This window comes from Thunnus albacares, chromosome 23, assembly GCF_914725855.1.
Source record: "Thunnus albacares chromosome 23, fThuAlb1.1, whole genome shotgun sequence".
Lineage (NCBI taxonomy): Eukaryota > Metazoa > Chordata > Actinopteri > Scombriformes > Scombridae > Thunnus > Thunnus albacares.
In genome coordinates, this window is record NC_058128.1 from 5745605 (window position 1) to 5765743 (window position 20139).

At 42.6% G+C, this 20139-nt stretch overlaps 1 protein-coding gene and 1 long non-coding RNA gene across 3 annotated transcripts in view; one reads left to right on the forward strand and one right to left on the reverse strand.

Annotated features, from left to right (window-relative positions):
• The window catches only part of LOC122975027, a 245861-nt gene that overhangs the window by 216246 nt on the left and 9476 nt on the right, over positions 1 to 20139 (forward strand). The window lies entirely within an intron of this gene.
• Positions 688 to 11180, reverse strand: gata3 (GATA binding protein 3). Its single transcript, XM_044343179.1, is given in 7 exon segments — positions 688 to 811; positions 813 to 1064; positions 3609 to 3734; positions 6192 to 6337; positions 8701 to 9234; positions 10215 to 10635; positions 10785 to 11180. Coding segments are annotated over 6 exon segments (1332 nt in total). The 5' UTR covers positions 10450 to 10635; positions 10785 to 11180; the 3' UTR covers positions 688 to 772.

Here is a 20139-nt window from a genome sequence, read left to right on the forward strand (position 1 = left end):
CCCAGGGGCAAGTTTCCTTTTTTTTTTTCTTACTTAATTAAAAAGTCTTCATTAAATGTACTGTATTTCATACAATTTGTACAAATATATTCAACGTCTGTCTCTCCTCGTCTTCAGCTGAAGAGGAAGAAGAAGAAGAAGAAGGGGAGCGGGTGGGGGGGTGGGGTAGGGGGTCGGGGGGGGGGGGGTTCCTGTTACACAGGTTGCAAGGTGAAGAGAGGTGGGCTGGGAGATTAAGGGAGAGGGCGTCATAAAAGTTTTTGTAATGTGGTGATGTTTGAGTGGAAAAATGGCTATTTGTACACAAATGGAGCTGTTTTATTCATGGGATCAGCTGGGAGGACAGCGTCTATGTTGGTGGTGGTGGTGGCGGCAATGGTGGTGGTGGTTTGGGAAGAAAATGTTCTTTCTCTCCCTGGTTGGAGGGGGGAGAAAAAAAAAAAAGATCTTCCCCCTGGAGGTCAGTGCGCCACAGTCAAGTCAAGTCTGCAAAGCATTCACATCGCAGAGGTACACTTTGATTTTTATAAAAATAAGATACAACTGAGGATAAAGGAGCCTAAGACCTGTCGCTCTCGCACCGCGGCTCGGCGGCGAGACAGGGGGGAGCTTAGGTTGGGCCGAGGAGAAGTTTATTTGTCTTTTTAGGATATGGAAGCAGGTCAGCAGAGGTACCGAGGGGTGTGGTGGTGGTGGCGGTGTTGGTGTTGGTGGTGGTGGTGGCGAGGCCGAGGGTTCAGGAAAGGGGGGAGCGGTGCAGCATAGGGAGGTCTTAACCCATAGCTGTGACCATACTGGAAGGGTGGTGGGGGGGCGAACGGGAGGCCCGAGGAAGGGTGCATGGGTGTGGGGGTGGTCAGCATGTGGCTGGAGTGCGAGAAGGGAGGGAAGGATGACATGTGGCGGGACAGCGCGGCCGGGCTGAAGGAGCTGCTCTTGTCCATCAGGCTCTTGGAGAAGTCGTCCATGGTGTCTTGGGACTTTTTGCTCTTCTTGGACTTACTGGACATCTTCCTGTTCCTGGTCTGGATGCCTTCCTTCTTCATGGTCAGAGGTCGGTTGATCTGCTCTCGAAAGGAGACAGAAAAAGATGGCAGATTAGTATTTTGTTGCGACGGATTCAAGTGCAGCACAGATGTCAGGAGCGGAGAGTTATAGCTCCATTTACATTAAGCAACACAACACAAAAAAGAAACCCAGAGTAAAGGATGTCTCCAAGTTTCTAAATAAATAAGAAAAATGTGGCACAGCTTGAGCTTTTAGTTTCCTTAGAGGCAGATTTGGGGCTTGTGACATAATGATATGTAATGGAGTCCCATTATGAGGCAAATCTGACTGTCTGATCCTGAAAGAGAAGATTGTTTATATATACGCTTTGTGTGTATGTGTCTATCATTGTGTGTGTGTGTGTGTTGGAGTGGATATAAATGTTGATTCCTTTAAGCTGGACTGTATCTGAGGCTGTGGCCATGCCAGAAAGAAAGAGAGGGGGGTAGAGAGTAGAGGAGGGGGGGAGGGGGGGGGGGGTGTGGGGGTGGATGGAAGATGGAGAGAGTGTCTGCAGAGCAGAGACGGAGAAGGGTCTGGCAGCTAATGTGCAGCCAGTCAACCACAGAGACACATGGCCATGACGACCGCCGGCATCGGCCAAGTCCTCCTCTCCACCCTCCTCCTCAACCGCCATGGCCATCTCCTGGCCAAAATGGCCACAGCTGCCCATATTCCAGCATAGGTTTAGCCGGGAATGAGAGCTGGATGATGGAATTCCGGCTGTGGGCAGGATTATGAAGCAAGGTGGATGAGGCCGACTGGCTTCCTGATCTTTCTGAGCGCTTCTTCCCGGGGAAATGGGAACAGGGATTTCTTCCTCACTCTCTCTCTCGCTGTCTGAGACATTGGCATTTTTTCGCTGACTCTTTAAGCAGAGTGGCCTCGATGATTAGCGGAGGGCAGAGATCTGTAGCCCCCCCCCCCCCTCCCCTCCCCAGTGATGTGGTTTCATTCTCTAAGATGTGGCTCCATACTGGGTGACTTTCTCTGCCTTGTCTGCGTTGCTTCCAGCTCTGAGGCATGCTACGCCCACCTAAAGCCTGTCAGGCCTCTGCTCTTTGATGCTGAGATGTCTACAGTCTCACAGAGGAAGCCTTGGGCCTCCGGCCTGCGCTCGGCCGCCGCCCCGGCACATCAAACAAAAGCCGAGCCAAAAGTGTTTGAATCAATGACCACCGCAGAATACACACATACTCATATCCTCAGCTAACCACCTGAAACCTCAGCCTCTATACGGAGGTGTCAAAGCTAAACGCACTGTACATCACTCAGAGACAGAGATGACAAAGATGTCTTTCACACGCGGTGAGAAAACCCCTGATTACTAAAAAGAGGCTCTCTATGTTTGGGGTATTAACAAGGTTTCATGTTTTGTGGCAACTTTTCTGTTTTCACAAGCTACGCTACTTATCTAAGCCGAAGCTTACGGGACAACAGACTGCTACCGTCAGGTGTTTTGGGACAGCACACACACACACACACACACACACACACACACACACACATCAGCAGCAGCAGCAGCAGCAGCACAGGCGAACTGGGACTCCACTAAATTCTCCATGAAGAATGTGGAATTTGTTTCAAAGGGAGCAAACCCTAACAGAAGTCTGGATTTACCAAACTAAACTAATTTCACAATTACTCCAAGGTCAGGGTCAGTTCAAATGCTAATATGTAACTGGGAAATATTATTCTTCTCTCCTTTTAACCTTGGTCTGAATCTGGTTTCTGCAGCGCCTAACTATCTGCCAAAAGTAACATGGGAAAATGATTTAACAGGGAGTGCTTGCGTGACAAGCAGGGCAGCAGAGCAGGATACTCTTCCCCCCTTTACACACAGGGATATAGGATATAGGTAACCTTTATCTGTTGTCTGTAAGAGGGAGGGAAAATATTACCTACACGTGGCCTCAGAGCAGTTAGCCTGCTTATTATTATTATTATTAGTTTCAAGCACAATGGCTGTTTGATTAAAAGTGACAGCTTTGTGCACAGGAGAGAGGGAGAGGAGAGAGAGAGGGAGAGATAAACGAGTCCCTGGGGTTTTCAGATTGAGGATGTGAAATGATGTGGTGAGGCGCTAACCAACCCAAAACGAATCAGACGGATTGGTGGTCAGAGGGGGGGACTCCAAGTCCCTGACGCGCTTGGAACCAAAAGGCTAGAAATAAGAAAAAAAAAAAAAAAAAAAATCGGCCTGGAAATTAATCGAATTTTAATTAAGCTCCTTCTTTAATATTCAAAAGCAAGGCGGCTGCGGGCTTAGTTCACTTCGGTCTTATACATTTTAGATTCGCACTTACTGCCAATAAATCATATTAATTCTACAGTATTTGTTATCGCCGTGCCCCGGAAATTCTCTGCAGGGACATGTCAGATCAAATATTCAGAGGAGGAAGAGGAGGAGGAGGAGGAGGAGGAGGAGGATGATGGTAACCCAGCAGGACGTGATGAGAAAGAAATAGAAAGATGGGGGGGGGGAAAGTGAAGGAATAAATATTTAAAAGACAAGCTTAGATGAGTTCATCAGATAGATCCTATGCAGGTTTATTACTTACATTGTGCAGTTTAAAGTACAGGCCGCAGGCGTTGCACACCGGGTCCCCGTTGGCGTTTCTCCGCCACAGCGTCGTCGTTGTCGTTTGACAGTTTGCGCATGACGTCCCTGCCCGCCTGGCTGCGGACTGTATACACACACACACACACACACACACACACACACAGAAACGACAAGAGAGGCCAAAAACGTCACATGACCACGTAATAACCCAATCAACAGAAAGGTTTATTCTGACAGATGTAGCGCCAAGATCCAGGGTTGCCATTTACTACTGAAATATTACATAAAAAACGAAGTGGAGGCATTTTATCATGATTTAAGTGAAATTCTTAGATTTTAAAATGCTTCAAGATAAGTGAAAATATAGATTTTTGGTCATTGTGGCAACCCTGTATACATGGCGTCTTGCATAGAAGCTAATGTCTATAAATGCAATAAAGGAAAAGGCGAGTGTATTTTATTTCATATCAGATACATCATGATTGAACACATTTTTTTTTCAGTCATGCGCATTGTGTTAGGATTATTCCAAAAAAAAAAAAAAAAGTGTCGGTCAATAAAGGCTTTATTTTTTTGCTAACTGTAAATACACTCTCAATATCCACCCATGGGAATGCTTTTTTTTTGCATTCGGTGCAAGCTGAAAATAGTTTTAAAATAAAGACAGAAAAAAAAAAAAACCCAAAAACAGAGCTGCTTTCACTCGAGGCTAAAAATAGCGTCATAGAGCACATACCTCCTGGAGAATAAATATTTACAGAAGACATAAAAGCAGTTCCTTGAAATGGGAGAGCTATTAAATCTGATTAAAATTCCCCTTAAAGTGCGTGTTTGTGCCACGAAGGTTTGTTTTAAATATCGACCTCGTGACAATTGAAATGTAAAAAAAAAAAAAAAAAAGAAAGAAAGAAAAGGGTGTTAATATAGATTTGGATTCATCTTTTATATATATATATATATATATATATATATATATATGAGCAGGCTTTGTATGCTGTGTGTTTTATTTACACACGTGGATATTATGGCTAGAAAATGTGACTAAATGATGCAGTAAAATAAACCATATAGCAATAATTGCACGCCAATTAAAAGCATAATAAGAATGAATTGGGTCTTTTTTTTTGGCTTCGCTTCAGGCTACTAGCTATATAGTAAAGCCTTCACTTCATCCTGACACAGTGAAAGTCATGTCTTCCCATGGATTTAGCTGCCTGCCTGCCTGCCTGCCTGCCTGCCTCACAGCCCAGTCTGCTGCAATGACTTGACATTGATGTTATAATCTCTAAAAACAATCAATAGACAGGTGACCGCAAAGGACACACTAACGCAAAGGACTACATTATCTCTAGCAGGGATTTTCCAATTATACACATGTGGTGGCCTCGTAACCTCTCGCTGCTCTGTGCTTTGAATAACCAATCAGAATAGAGGGATAAATCTTATTATGTCTGCTTAGTTCATATATGATGTGTATGTGTGTGTGTTATGTCTCACCATCTTTTTTTTTTTTTTAACCACTTTTGTTTGTTGTTTTTTTTATTACGCATATAGTGTCACCAAAAAACGTTAAACCTCAGACAAATATGAGCAATAAAAAGACGGCATGGTTGAGTTATTACGCATATTATCAGATTCACGGATCGTATCTTAGTCTTAAATCCTCCTCTGATCTCATTTTATGGCCTCCATTTTTTTTTAAACCATTCTCCACCGATATATAAATAAAAAAAAAAAAACTACTAGGTCAAATGTGGCGTGGCAATTACCCATACCTGACCGTCCTCATGTATTTAAGCAGAGGTTATAACACTAAACAATCTAAAGTCGTGACTGTGTGCTGGCCTGGCTCGGACTCCTACAGCCTTTATGTTTTGACTGGGGAAGCGGGGCTGTGTTGTTAAAAGCGACTTATCTGCGCTGCTCAGATATCCGGCAGCCTTTTCCTGGGAAGTCGGGTTTTCACATTAGAGAGGAGAGGAGAGGCGAGGTGGAGGAGAGAGAGAAAAGGTCCAGAGCTGGACTGACTGGACAGCCATCTTTTGCCTCGAAAGATTTTTTTTTTTTCTTTCTTCCATGTAGCCAAGAAAGCTGAGGGTCTCCTCTATAAAAGCCAGAGGGGCTTCCCTTTTTGAAATAACTGCAAAAATAGCTCCACCTTAAGCCATGATATATGCATATATATATCAAAAAAAAAAAAAATCCCTATAATAGCTTAAATGCTGAAATGTTTTGTTTGTGCGTTTTTTTGAATGCAGGCCTGCAGCCATCACTGCAACAAACTAGAAGCAGTTTGCTCCAAAATACACATCATGAAAGAGGGGGGGGCCTATATTTGCTCAAACAGAATATTCTGTGGATCAATGACAATTTTAGCAAATAAAAAAATAGCATCGTCATTGCATTTAAAAAAAAAAAAAATCAACTGTGCAGTTTTTTTTCTATGGTAGTATCTGAAAACAGAGACCTGCACTTGTCGAGTCAATTTCCTGCAGCTAATAGGCCTACTTCTTCCTGGATAGGGGAAAAACAGAGAGAGAGACGGAAATGTCATCAATAGAGAAATGTGGTGGAAACGTACCAGCCGCCGCTTGGGTTTGATGAGAGGGCGATTCTGCCCGTTCATCTTGTGATAGAGTCCGCAGGCGTTACACAGATAGTGACCCGTACCGTCCCGCCTCCACAGCGGAGTCGACGTGGCCCCGCAGTTCACACACTCTCTACCCTCTGCAAGAGCCAACACACACATACACGCACACGCACGCACGCAAGCACGCACGCAAGCACGCACACAAACACAAGCACACAACATGGAGACAGTGTCCAGGTCAGTTGATCCTTTAAAAAATTCAAATATTTCTTAATGCATCTAATCTAAGCTGAGAATAAAAAAAAAAGGTTAGTAAAATATTAGTTTTATAAAACATGCAAAATGCAGTTAAGTGTTATATCATCTTTACAACAACAAACATTCATAATAATCATAATAATAATAATAATAATGTGATCATTTGCAGGCATAATAAGCATGAATTTTACTGCAGCAATTATTTTATTAATAAAACACACTCACACACACACTTTAAACACATGTGGTTAGTGTTGCTGATGAATAACAGTTGTCTTAAGGTCCATAAGGCAGAAATTATTAAAATAAAACCACAAAATCTTCAAGCTACGTGTCCGTGAAGAGGATTTTTATTTTTTTTAAATAAACAAAATGCTCTTTGCTGCGTGAATATTTTGCAGGCCCTCTTCTTTCTCTCATCAACCAATCTCTCCTTTAAATAATAATAATAATAATATTGATCAATAATAATAATGTGATCTGTAGGTTGGGTTATGTGTGTTTTGAAATTATTGTTGGGGATGGGGTGGGTGGGGGGGGGGGGGGAGTTCAGGTTTGACTGGCACTTCTCTAGTGACACCGACAGGTGAGACGCGCACTAACAGTTTGATTATAGTATAAGAGGGGCCTGAAACTGAAACAAGGGAGCTGCAGTCACAGTCAGATTATTTGAAAGCAGAGACTCACACAGGGCTTTTGTGCAACGCCGAGAGGCTTTTGCATTTTCATGCAGCTGCACTTCCCTTTTTTTTTTTGAGCTGCAAAAACACACACACACACACACGCGCACACACACACACACTCACACACACCCGACTTCTTCTTCACAAAGCGAGAGACGCGTCAGTCCGGGTCGTGCTGTGTTTTAGATGTGACAGACATGCAAGCACCTGGACAAGTATGTCTTTTTTTTTTTTTTTTTTTTTTTTTTTTGGCAGGAGAAGATGCTGCTGAAATCAAACAGGAACTGTATCGGATCCAATGCATATGACTTTAGAAAACAAACAAAAACAAAACAAAACAAAAAAAACACCAACAGGCCTCTGCAATGCAGATTTTGTGTTGCACAAGGTGTGTTTTAGCTTTAGAGAGACGCCTTTGAGCGCTTTCTCCAAGTTTCTATGATGCACACACACTCTGCACTGATAACCTCATTAAAACGGGGAATACTCTTCAGATCAGGAAATATCTTTAAATGCACATTATCTCACATTATCCTCGAATTAAAATCTTTATTTGCATTAATGGCCCGGCGTATGATGCTGAATAATCCCGATGATATGCATCAACTAATCCACTGTTTTCTATACTCCCATCAAAGCCGCTGATATTAATCTCATTACAGAAAAAAACTGCTTTTCAGCGGCGCAGCAACAACCTTTTTTAAAAAAAATAATTAGCCCGTACAATTTGGAAATATCTTCCCCTCAACTCTCTCTCTCTCTCTCTCTAATTCTCTTCCCTCCCTCGGTAGCTAGTGCACTCTGCCACGGCGACGGTTCACCCGCTTTTTCCCTGTGAATGAACGAGCAGTATCCGGTGCTCTGCCGCTGGGTAAACAATGCAACTGTGGCGTGCACTGGTCTGACAGTAATGGGATTATCTTAAACATATAAACGGGGCGACACAGCCCAGAGAGCTGGCTTCCCCTCTGTCTCTCTCCCTCTCTGTGTTAGTGTTAGAGGAAGACGAGGTGGGGGGGTGGTGGTGGTGGTGGTGGTGGTGGTGGAGGGGTTGAGGGGTGGGGGGGGGAGGGAAGGGAGAGAAAAAAGGACCTAAATTAATCTGAGCGTTCAACTCTGAACTGGTTTTGCGTCATGATGATTTTATTCTGTTGGGAAGAAAATATCCAACAAAAAGTCTGGAGAATTAATTTAATTCAAGAAATTAATTAAAAATATTTTGTAAATTCCTCCAAATATTATTTTAAAAAATTAACTTTCAATTGATTGTATTATTATTATTATTATTATTATCATTATTATTATTATTATTATTATTATTATCAGTTGATGATGAAAGAAAGAGCTTTTTTATGCGCCTGTAAAGGTTGACCTGTATGGCCTTTAGCCCCAAAAGGAGAGTTTGTTCATGTGAGGGATGAATGAGCTTCTCATGGGCATTTTTTTTTTTTTTTTTTTTTTTTCTGTCTATATGAGATTAAACATGTCTGATCATTAAGGCTGCAAATCTGGGGAATAATTGTTAGATCAAAAGGGAATGTAATAAAGCGCACGCCTACCTGAACAGGACCTTGTTTTTGGTCTTGTTTTGGAACCATAACTAGAAGATGACCCACCTATCAGGCTACTTGGTGGGAAGAGGCCTGGGCCGTATTCAGGGACATAGGGTGGGTATGTGGCGATGGGGTGGTGGGCAGAGGATGACCCTGCTCCGATTGATGCCACGCTCCGGCTGTGAGCTGACTCCAGTTTCATACTCTCGGCTAGGGTCACCTGGTACTTTATGCACTCTTTATCCTCCTGCCGCCCGGAGCTGCTGGAGCCCGGGGTAGATATGCCCGGGTCCGGGGATACGTCTTTCGGAGGGGTCGGGGGAAACGTGAAGAGGTGCGGACTGGAGTGACCGGTGGACAGGGAGGAGGAGGAGGCCGGGGGGTAGACGGACAGGCTGGCCGGGGAGCCGTGGTGTAAGGGGTTCTTGGGGAAGGGGCTCAGGTTCCAAGGAGAAGTGCTGTGGTGCGGGGCGATGCCTTTGCTCCCCTCCAGCCAGGGCAGAGATCCATGCAGTAATGACGGACGGCACACCTGGCTACCTGAGGCAGCACAGAAACACAAGAGACATCACAAGCTGACACAAGTCTGCAACACCAATAAACACACATTTATTTATTTACCATTAAAGCGTCAGAATGGAGCTTTAAGGCCTTCACATTTACGCACAGATTCACCAAATATATTCACTGACATTTCTGAACGCAGAGCTTTCATGTAATTTGCATCAAGAAGTCCATTCTCAAGACTTTCTATCGAAACTATTTCGCCGTATAGAAATCATTTGATCCCCCTCTTGTGAAGAGAAACTAGACAGTTTCATGTGGCCCCGCACGAGCAGAATTTTAACCTTTTAGCTGTTTCATTGATGCGACACCTGAAAAAACTTGTGAGCCAAAAAAGCCTCAAAAGAAAACCTACGATGTGATTGACTGTTCAGGAAGTTAAACGCTACACTATAGACAACTTCCACAACGTGCTGATGAATAGCAACATTATAATAAAGATACATATTGTGCATGAAAACAGGCTACCGAGCATTACCAAAATATTCCAGGTGTATCTGTGACCTCTGTGCCAACACGTCTATTTGTTTAAATCCGTAACCAAATACTCGATTGATCCAGAAAACAAATTACGCGCTGGCTTTTGTAAAAAAAAAAAAAAAAAAAAAAAAAAATCTTTGACATATGAGTCAGCTGAATGTTGCTTTATGTTTTGTGAAGTTAGAGAATATGTTGTGATGTGAGCGGCAGAGAGAAACCAAAGACAAACTGGAGGTAAACCATACGTGTTTACGGCGTGGTTTCACAACACTTAGTCTCTCATGATTTTAAGGGCTAAGTCAACTCAGGCCAAAACCGAAACCTGGTCTGTATCACAGTAAGATTACACAAATAATTCCAAACACAGTGACAGTAACCGAGTCTTTTCTGCAGGGATAAATTACGCACAGAGATCTAAACAGCGTAACGTGCACATTATTAAATAAAAAGGCCTTTTAAAGAGAGCTTTTACTTACTGTGTGGAGGAGGAGGGTACCTCTGGACGGCTCGGACTGAGTTTCCATAGTATGGAGAGACGTGGTTCCCCTGTCCATCGATATTAAAGAGTACATCCACATCGTCAGCGAGGGGATACTGCGAAGGGTCCATGTATGAGTGGCCGAGGCCCGGGTGATGTGAGCCGGGATGCTGCTCGTTCAACACCGCGGGATGATGGCTCATCCATCGTGGCTGATCCGCACTTACTTCCATTGCTTTTGCTCTTTCTTTCTTTCTTTCTTTTCTTTTTTCTTTTTTTTTTTTTTTGTCTTCAGCAAATGTTCATGCACGCCGAAGCAAACCGGTACAAGTCACAAGATAAGAAATAATCTGTCCCAAATCCGTGTGTGTTTTTTGTGTGTGTTTAAATCCACAGGTTCCGCGCTTGCTTCCGATCACCTGGAGACAGAAAGAAGAATATATCGTCTCATTTTCTCATATTTGTTCACATGCAGCACGACTAAACAGCCCAGAGGCTCACGCTTTAAGTGAATTTACCCGGGTTTTTTTTTTTTAAATATATATACATATTTAAACACAAAACATACCCCACATTACAAATGCAACAAAGGTGTTGTCATATAAATACGTCCAAAATGGAAACCAGTCCCACGCAGAGTTCCTGAACTTCTTCCTCTCAGCAACACAACAAAAAAAAAAAAAAAAAAAAAAAAAAAAAAATGTCAGTTTTTCAGCCCAGCCAGCTCAACAAGTAGTAGAAGGTTTAGTGCGGGCGCAGAGCTTGTTTGCAGCCGATGGCTTGACTGCACACTGACCAGCACCAGCAAGTTAAACTCACTGATCAAATCTCTGTTTGTGCGCAGTTGTAGCCCTCTCCATTAACTCCGCTCCTCTCTCTCTCTCTTTCCCTCTCGATCTGTGTGACTCTTGCTCGCTCACCCTTGCTCTACCTCCCTCTCTCTCTCTCGCTTGCTCTCTCGCTTGCTCACTCTCTCTCTCTCTCTCTCTCTTTCCCCCCCTACTTTTTTTTTTTTTTTTTTTTTTTTTTTTTTTTTTACAGTGAAGGCATTCTTTCAGGATGGCGCCAGGCAGCTCAATGCTTGCAGACAGCTGTGGCGCGACGCAACTTAAGGAGGGTCTGTCAGTGTCATCAGTTAAGGGGAGGGGCTTGCCCTAATTGAATATAAACGTGGGCCAGGAGAGATTTTTTTTTTTTTTTCAATGACCTTGCCAAAAAAAGATATTATTAAAATAGGGATGTTTCTATTTAGTAGGCCTAAAAAAGAAAAACTGAACACACACTGTGCGCATGAAAAGGTTTTGTGGTGCAAAGTTGAGCATGTAGGAAGTTATAAAGGAAGCTTAAATTAGTCTATAAAATCTTAACATGTGCATAAACATAAATAGATTAAACATAAAAACAAATTCCCTACATTTAAATCCCTCATAAAGGCGTTTTAACCAATAAATCGCATTAAAATAATAATAATACTAGTATAGAATGGATGTTTTTTGATTGAATCAGAGAATAAAGTCACATTTTCAAACAGTCTGCTGCAGTTCATGTGTGCACAGCACGTAGAGGGAGAGATAGAGAGAGAGAAGAAGAAGAAGAGAAAGGCTGCAGCAGAGCCTGTTGCTCTGGGCCAGTGGCAGGTTGCGGGACATTTTTACGTTCTTAAAATTGTGACAGTGCGTCCTCTCGCGGTGACAGGCACATTATTCTAATGGCAGATCCAAAACTGAGCCGATTTCCTCACCGTGAAGCAGGCACGTACAAGGACGGACGCCTGGGAGACTCAGCTTATAGTCTCCAAAAAAAAAAAAAAAATTAAAAAAAATAAAAGGAAGAAGAAAATCTAATGTATTATTGGCTGTCAGTTATAATACCGGTATCTTTGCAAGAACCTAACCCACTGCAGCAAGTCAAACAGACAAGCAACAATAGCTCATGTCATTATTTATTCAAAAACAGTGCATTAAATGTAACTCGATAGCGCACACAGGGAGTGATTTACCTCACCTCGCTTTGTATATTTTTCCAGCTTTAGCAAATAAATACATATCATTTAAACAGCAACATTTTTTTTTTCCTCCCCTCCTCTCTCTCTCTAAGCCAGAGACTGTTTCACCCTTTATGTTCAGTGTCACGCAGCCCGTGATGCCGCGCGCGTCTTCAGCGTTATTCCACTTCACTGCGCGGCAGAAATGGAGGGCTGCTCCTTGGGGAAGTATTTTATGTCTAAAGCCCAGTTTGGCTTCTCCTTATACTTTCAGATTGGCAGTGTGTAATAGTAGAGTGGGGTGTGTATGTGAGGGAGGGGAGAGGTGTAGGTTGAAAAGAGGAGGAGGGGGGGGTGCAGCCTCGGCGACGCCACTGGATGTGACGTCACCGCCGTGTAAACAGTCAGGAAATGAACCCTTTCTTTACGGCGCGCAGTCGGGTAGGCAGCGGGAGCGCGCACGCCCTTGCACCACGTAGGTATCAGCATTATCCTGTGACAGTCTAATATCAGGTAGGGGGTCGATTTGGTGGGTAATTCATTGGCTTGCACAAAAGTGCACTATCAATAATCAATAGTAGGCTGATCAGATAGATAAAAAAGGTGCATTTCAGTAATTAGATATGTTTTGTTTTTTTTTGACATGTGAACCTACAGGGCCACACGTTCAGGTGATGACTCCATTAGTGCGTATTTTCGTCTATGTTCCCAATTTATTTCCCCCCCACCACCCACCTCCCCCCCCCCCCCTTTCTTTGATATGGAGGTTGTTCCCAGTCGGGCGCGTGGGAGCACAGACTGAGAGAGACTTGGCAAAGCGTCGTATTTTTCCTCTCCAGGATAGCCCTACCTGGAGAGAGAGAGACAGAAAGAAGGGAGCGTTTCTCACTCAGGCAAACCTGAGACTGAACTTGGATGCAAACCGCTGTAGCTGCCATTGTCAAGCTGTCAGCGGACTCGTGTAATTATCCTCTTGAAAAAGTATCGCGGAGCCATTATCCACAAAGTACCCGTTATAGGTGCTCGGAGGCAACACATGACGGTAAATGTAGCCTAAAATCCCGATTATGTTTTTTTGTTTCTTGACTGGATGTATCGAAGCTTAGAGAATGGGACATGGAAGCCATCCCATGACTTGATTCCCAAGCCTCGGTGTCAATAACGCCGGAGCTTATTCAGCTCGGGAATAAGACTGGCTCTCTCTTTAAAAAGTTGTCATTTATAATCCCAAAACTGTCGACGCGAAAGGGGAGAAATAGCTCGTGGCTTGCAGCTCTCTTTCTCCTCCAGTGTGTGTGTGTGTGTGTGTGTGTGTGTGTGTGTGTGTGTGTGTGTGTGTGTGTCAGAGCCTCCTGCGTGAGTCTATTTTTGAAGTTAATGGCCTACAAATAACAGTGGCTGCCGTGCGTAAAGGTTGATTCATAAAAGCAGGCGAGAGGCCAGTTCGGCTTTTGATGGCAGAGATCATTTCTGGGTGATTATGTCAGCCAGCTCTGATTAAAATCAAGACATGGCACTGTTGTGTTTTTTTTTTTCTCTCTCTCTCTCTATGTTGCGGCTGAGAATTTAAGACACGAACGGATTATTCCATTGCCAATGTAGGGGATGAAATGTTTTAGATAACGTGCGTGCGTGTGTTGACTTTGTCCTTTTAGCTTCCTGTGTATGGCTTCATCAGCAATTACAATCACTGTTTGTCCTCATATAATAGTTTCCTTCCGTCAGCTGATTAATCAGGTCAGGGGGAGATAAAAATCACACAATAATAATACATTATATGTTACAATAATATCACACCACAGGTCTACTACAATAACAATAATAATAATAATAATAATAATAATAATAATAATAATAATAGCTTTAATTCCATGCACATGCAAGCGCTTCAGAAACAAGAGCAGACACGTGAGGTGCAATTTTAAATATATTAATTGTACAAGTGTGTGTGTGTGTGTGTTTAGCATTTCATTAAGGCCTGTTTCATCAAAGGTTTTGGCTCATAATGTGTAACATTTAGCTTATCATTTATTCCAACACAAACAGGCTCCACTACTATTATCATTTTTATCTTGATAGCAACATTTAACATTTAAAAAATAAGAAGCAGGTGGCGACAACTCAACGGAGGGAAAAACGCGAAGGAGAACGTTATTTATTGATAATAATATATAAACTGAAGCCGGCCTGATGCCGCCTGTGTTGTCTGATATAACAGCTCAGCCGCTGATTAGAAACGCTACAGGCCACTCGTGATGTAAATGTGAGATAAATTCATAGTTTTATATATACTCATTTATAACCTACATTTTTTAAAAACCTGTATAGCACCTCAGGTAGCCTATGTCTTACACTCATGTCCCTGTGAGTCATTTGTCACCTTTCAAGTCTTTTCAAGAAAAAAAAAAACAGGCTGCTTTTCTGTCAGCATGTGAAGCAACTCGGCTTCTTAGAACAAAACGAGGGCGTCAAATTCTGCTTGTCGAGCGCTTGAAACTTGAAAACAAGACTTGTATTTCCTAGAATGATTTTAAAAATGAGAGCTTCAAGCTTGTTTGATAAATCACTTTTTTTTTCTTCTTTTCTTCGAGTGTAAAAGACAAGTAGCACTCGTTTTTCCCAACGAGAGAGAGAGAGAGAGAGAAAAAAAAAAAAAGAAAAACAAAACGGTCTGCCAATTGACTGTCTGTGATGCTTATCTGTGTCTATATCGCTTCTCGCCAGACTCACTGATGTAATCTTTCATTTAACGTACGGGGGCCTTTTCACCTCTTAGCCTATATATTCCCCACTAGAAACAAAGTCATGCAGCGGTTTCCTTTTTTTTTTTTAGGGCTAATTTATTAATTCAAAGCACCGGATTAGAAACACAATCATTTGCCAGAATTTAAATTTGAGCTCATAATTAACCCACAACCTAAAAAAAAAAAAGCCGGTGTGACAGCTGCGTAATAACGTGAGGAAACGAAATTCAAATACCTGCTGCTCATCTCTGTCACTCTCGAGGCCGATTGGTTGGACTTTCATCCGCAGGGTTTAAAAGATATAATAATAATTTAATAACATTACAATATTTAATCTAACACGTGGCTATATTTATTTTTTTGGAGAGCAGAGAGAAAAAAAATGGAGAAAAACGTTATAAAAACAGGCAGATGAGATCAATACAACGGGTGCGCGAGGCGTCTCTCTCGCGCTCTGTGCTCCCTGTGCATGCAAATAGCCGTTAGAGCTCTTGGCCCGTGACAGTGCGCGTGTGATGCCCTTAATTTGGCATCCTATATTCATTCAAACAGCGGCTCTCTCTCCGCCATATCAAGACATATCGACCAAAGACGAGATGGAGGAAACTAATAACAGGGGGGGGGGTGGAAAACGCAGCCTCAGCAAGCCCGACTCCTTTTTTTTTTTTTTTTTTTATGACCCGCCGGCAAGGTAATCAGATCAATTTCACGGCTTGTATGGGATTCTGCCTGTACCACCAACCTGAGCGGTAGGTAATAGGTCGTTAAAAACCCTCATCTGAGCTATTTGGAAGCAGGTAGCTAGGTATTTTAAGAAATTTCACTTGGCTGTCGTTTAGCTTTTAGACATTTCAATCCCAAAGTCGTGCTTTGCCACATGCCTGAGTGTGAGCAAGAAAGAAAAAAAGGGCGACAGTTAGCCTATTATTAGCAAAGCAAATTTTGTGTAATAAAAAAAAAGAGAAGAAGAAGAAGAAATCGCCCCGGACGTTTAGGTCAGGAACAAACACAAGCAGCTCGTAGCGACGTTAAAGGCAACAATGGCGGTCGTTATGCATGTTGTAGCCAGTATTATCACCACTACAGCCCCCCTCTTTTTCTCTCTCTCTCTCTCTTTCAGCAAGTGCACACAGCCGCTGGAGAGAAATGGAGGTGTAACCGGTAGCTTTATCGCTACCGGTTTGAATGAAATTAGCTTTTAAAAAATAAAAATTCTCCGTTTATTTTCCGTTTAAGACTAACATGCAGAGCAGCTCGTAAAAGTTTCCAATCATTCACCAGACTAGCGATATCAGTGAGCTCACACACACACACACACACACACACACACACACACACACACACATACATACATACATACAAAAGCCACTGAGAGAAGAGGCTGCCGATTGGACAGAGCATTTAGGATGCACCGGCTTCATCCGAGCAAATCTAAATATTTACTGACCTGTTAGTGGACGCTGGACGGTGAGAGGTTGGGTGTTTTTTTTTTTCCACCCCTCTCTGCAGATGTGAAGAAAGAGTGACATAGAGATGGAAGCGCCGGTGGCATTTAGAGAGACAGACACACAGAGAGAGAGAAAGAAAGAGAGGGCGAGAGTGAGAGCGGTGGACTGGGAGGGAAAAACACACACACACACACACACACACACTCGCTTACACACTCTCTCTCTCTCTCACTCACACACACACACACACAAGGTGGCGATGGTGGTGCGCGCGCGCGCCCTCGGTCCCGGAGTCACATCATCAACACACCGCGAGGAGAAAACACGCGCGCACATAGGCTACCGGGCAGGCTGCACACGCGAATACGGGCCAACCAAAGGCGGCCTCTTTACCGTACTTACTGTACTGTGCACGCCAGCTCTTCCGGGTTTGAGCATCACAAGTTAGAGGAATAGAAACCTAATTAGAGGCAATAAAAACCAATGGGAATAAATTAGAAAAAGGAATAGTGCACTATTATTTCATCATTAGCAATTTATCACACATTTTTGCACGTTAAATGCTGTCAAATGGCTCTGGAATATGTTGCTTTTATTATTGTTTTTTGTTTTTTATCTTTATTTTGATTTTTATGTATGATAAAGGTAAAGCAGGTACAACCTGATGATGCGTTCAGGTGACGCCCACATTTGTAGGCCAAAAGTAAATGCCTGCCTTTAGTCAGATGAATATTTTTGGGGGGGGTGAAAGAAAAAGAAAAATCACAATATGCCACTTTTAAACATGATTTTATATGATTTTGTGGATGAGCAAAGGAGGCTGTGTTGTGTAAGTATTATTATCTATATAACCTCCTTATAAGAATGTCGCCTGTACAGTTTGTGCTCTGGAGATATTTCTGTGCAGAAGCACAAGATCTCTCCGTGACACACAAAATGTTGCGCCTCCTTTTGTGTTGGAAGAGGAGCCCTTTCTCTCCTCTGCCACAAAAGGACAGATTAAGCCATAGCTGGTGTCTAATCAACACCAAAAGATCCGCGCCAAACTCCACAGCAATTAGAGCTAAATCTAAACAACGCGCATGCAAACAAATCTGAAATCTTTCCGTATCAATATGGTAATCTGATCGGAGCTGCGTTGTGGCTTGGTGGTTTTAGCAGATGCTCTGCAACGTCAAAGCTTCACATACATCCACCACCACTAACCCGGAGCATATAGAGGCCTGCTAGCCTGCTTATTGACACCATGGTTGATTGAAAGGAGCACCAAGCAAATCCGATCCTTCTCTCTGTGAAATGCACTGAGGAGAGGAGAGAGGAGAGAAGAGGAGGAGAGAGGAGAGGAGAGAAGAGGAAGAGGAGGAGAGGAGAGGAGAGGAGAGGGAGGATGCTGGAGGCTTGGCATCTCTCGTGTTGCGCCTTGACTCTCTGAAGGAGAATGTAAACTGATCACACCCAAATCTATATTTGGGGAAGCAATTCAATTAAGGTAATAAATTAAAGATAATTGGCGCAAACCTCGTTGTATAAACTTACGAACGCGACCACAGCCAAACGTGTCTTTTTAAAAAAAAAAAAAAAAAAAAAAAGAAAAGACCCCAATGAATAATTCAGTGTTTCCATGCAGGGTAAAGCGGAGCTTTTCATTTATGGAATTAGTAATTCAATATCTAAATAGAATTACAAAATAACACATCCAGATAGTAATGATTTATTAATCTGCTTTTGACGTAAATAAAGTGCTTATTTCTGGAATTATTAGCTGTGCGATTTGAATGTAAAGGTGAAGTTAATATGCGTCTGTGATAAATGCGCATACTGATGGCTTTGATATAAGCTGGAGAAACAACAGTTAAACCAGTATTTACGCCGCAGATAATTAAAGCATATTATAGGTGTAATAAAAAGATTAATTACGAGGGGAAATAACGAGAATCAATTTCTGTCTCGTTCAGTCGGGATAGAATTAAATAAAGGAGGGGGGAAACACGTTTTATTTCTGAAAGAAAACATATAAAATGAGACGTTATTCTTTACATTCAATCCTTAATTAATTGTAAATGGAAAGTGTAAACGGCCTTGATGCTGTTGTAGGGTTTACCTTGCATTACTAGGCCACACATTCAATCACATTATTTGGGTATACACAAGTCTCTCCGAACCGGGGCTTGTAACGGGGAGCGTGATGCCCAAGTCCAAAGTCACGCTCCCCCATCCTCACCCCCTACCCCCCCTTTTTCTCCCGCGTGCGCCCCCGCCGCCGTGAAATCGCGTGATTAATGTAGAATTTGACGCGAGCTCCCGCGTGACAGCAAGAGGCTTGACAACAGCAAAGCACAAACCCTCCGGTACACTGGGCCATAATAACAAGCAGAGCCTGCGCACACTGGCCTTTTTTTTTTTTTTTTTTTTTTTTTTTTTTTATATATATATTCCCATCAGTTCTATCACAGCCAGCTGATATTTATAATCTCCCCAGCAGACAGAATGAGGAGTTATAATGTCACCTTTATATTCTGATTAAATACAGCTGCTTTTTTTTTTTTTTTTTTTTGAGAGTTTTCAGTTTCGGATTGTACAGCTGCAAAACACCCCAACACCCACCCACCCACCCTACCTCTCCCACCCTCCTCCTCCTCCTCCTCCTCCTCCTCCTCCTGCACCGTGGCTTTTCTGCCCCGTTAGTGCATAAACGGAGTAAATCATTTACGGTCACCCGCTCTTACAGCCTCCCTGATGTAGCCTAAATTTTATTAGACACTTCCCACTCCAAATGCGAAATAAATGCTGCAGTATAGCCTATATATATCTCCCCTTTCCTCCCCTGCCTACATGATTCTCCGCTGTATGTCGAATAAGATGACCTTAATTTGAGACAAAACACCTCCAAAAATGTATGGGCCACGTATTATCTATTTACTTATTTATTTCCTCAATGTGTTTTATTATTCTCGTCCTGTGCACTCTCTCCAAACGTTAAGCCAATGTCTGTGTGTGTGTGTATATGAGTGTGTGTGTGTGTTTTTTTTTTTTTTTTACACGGCGGCTTCTCCCTGCGATTTTATTTTAAAATATTAGGCCGAGGTGGGGAGAATTATAAACGACTCTGCTCTTATCTGCTCCCTTCACGTATCCAGGATCACAGAAGCTGATTAAGAAAGAAGTCACAGCCAACGCTGGATTCATAATGATTTGGAATAATGAATCCTTATCTCCCCTCTGCAGATTATCAGCCTTTCAGCTCGCCATGTTTTGTTACATGGGATAATTTATTGCATCTAATACATCACAATGAATCTGATGGGGGAAAGTGATGGCCATGTTAGGAGAGAGGCTGCGTTTTTTTTTTTATCCTGGGGCAATGAAATGCCTTTACGATTTTTAATTGGTAAAATATAAGGGGGATCTGATAAAAAAAAAAAAAAAGAGAGAGAGAGAGAGAGGAAAAAAATAGAAGCACAGAGGTATAATCTTGCCTGCTAGTGTTCCAGCAGCACTCTGCACTATAATTAGTGTGTCAATTTCAACCTGAAATTAACAGCATCGACCTGCCATCTCTGCTTACGCACGTGGAGTCAGCTAGATCCTAATTTCGCATGATTTATTTTTCACCAAGAAGAGATAATTAATCATAAACACTGGGAGAGAGAGAAAAAAAAACGGCGCAGCAACGTGGAGATAACAAAATATTTGCATCTAAAAAGATTCGATGAAGCTAATTCGTTTTCTAACCCCCCCTTCTTCTTC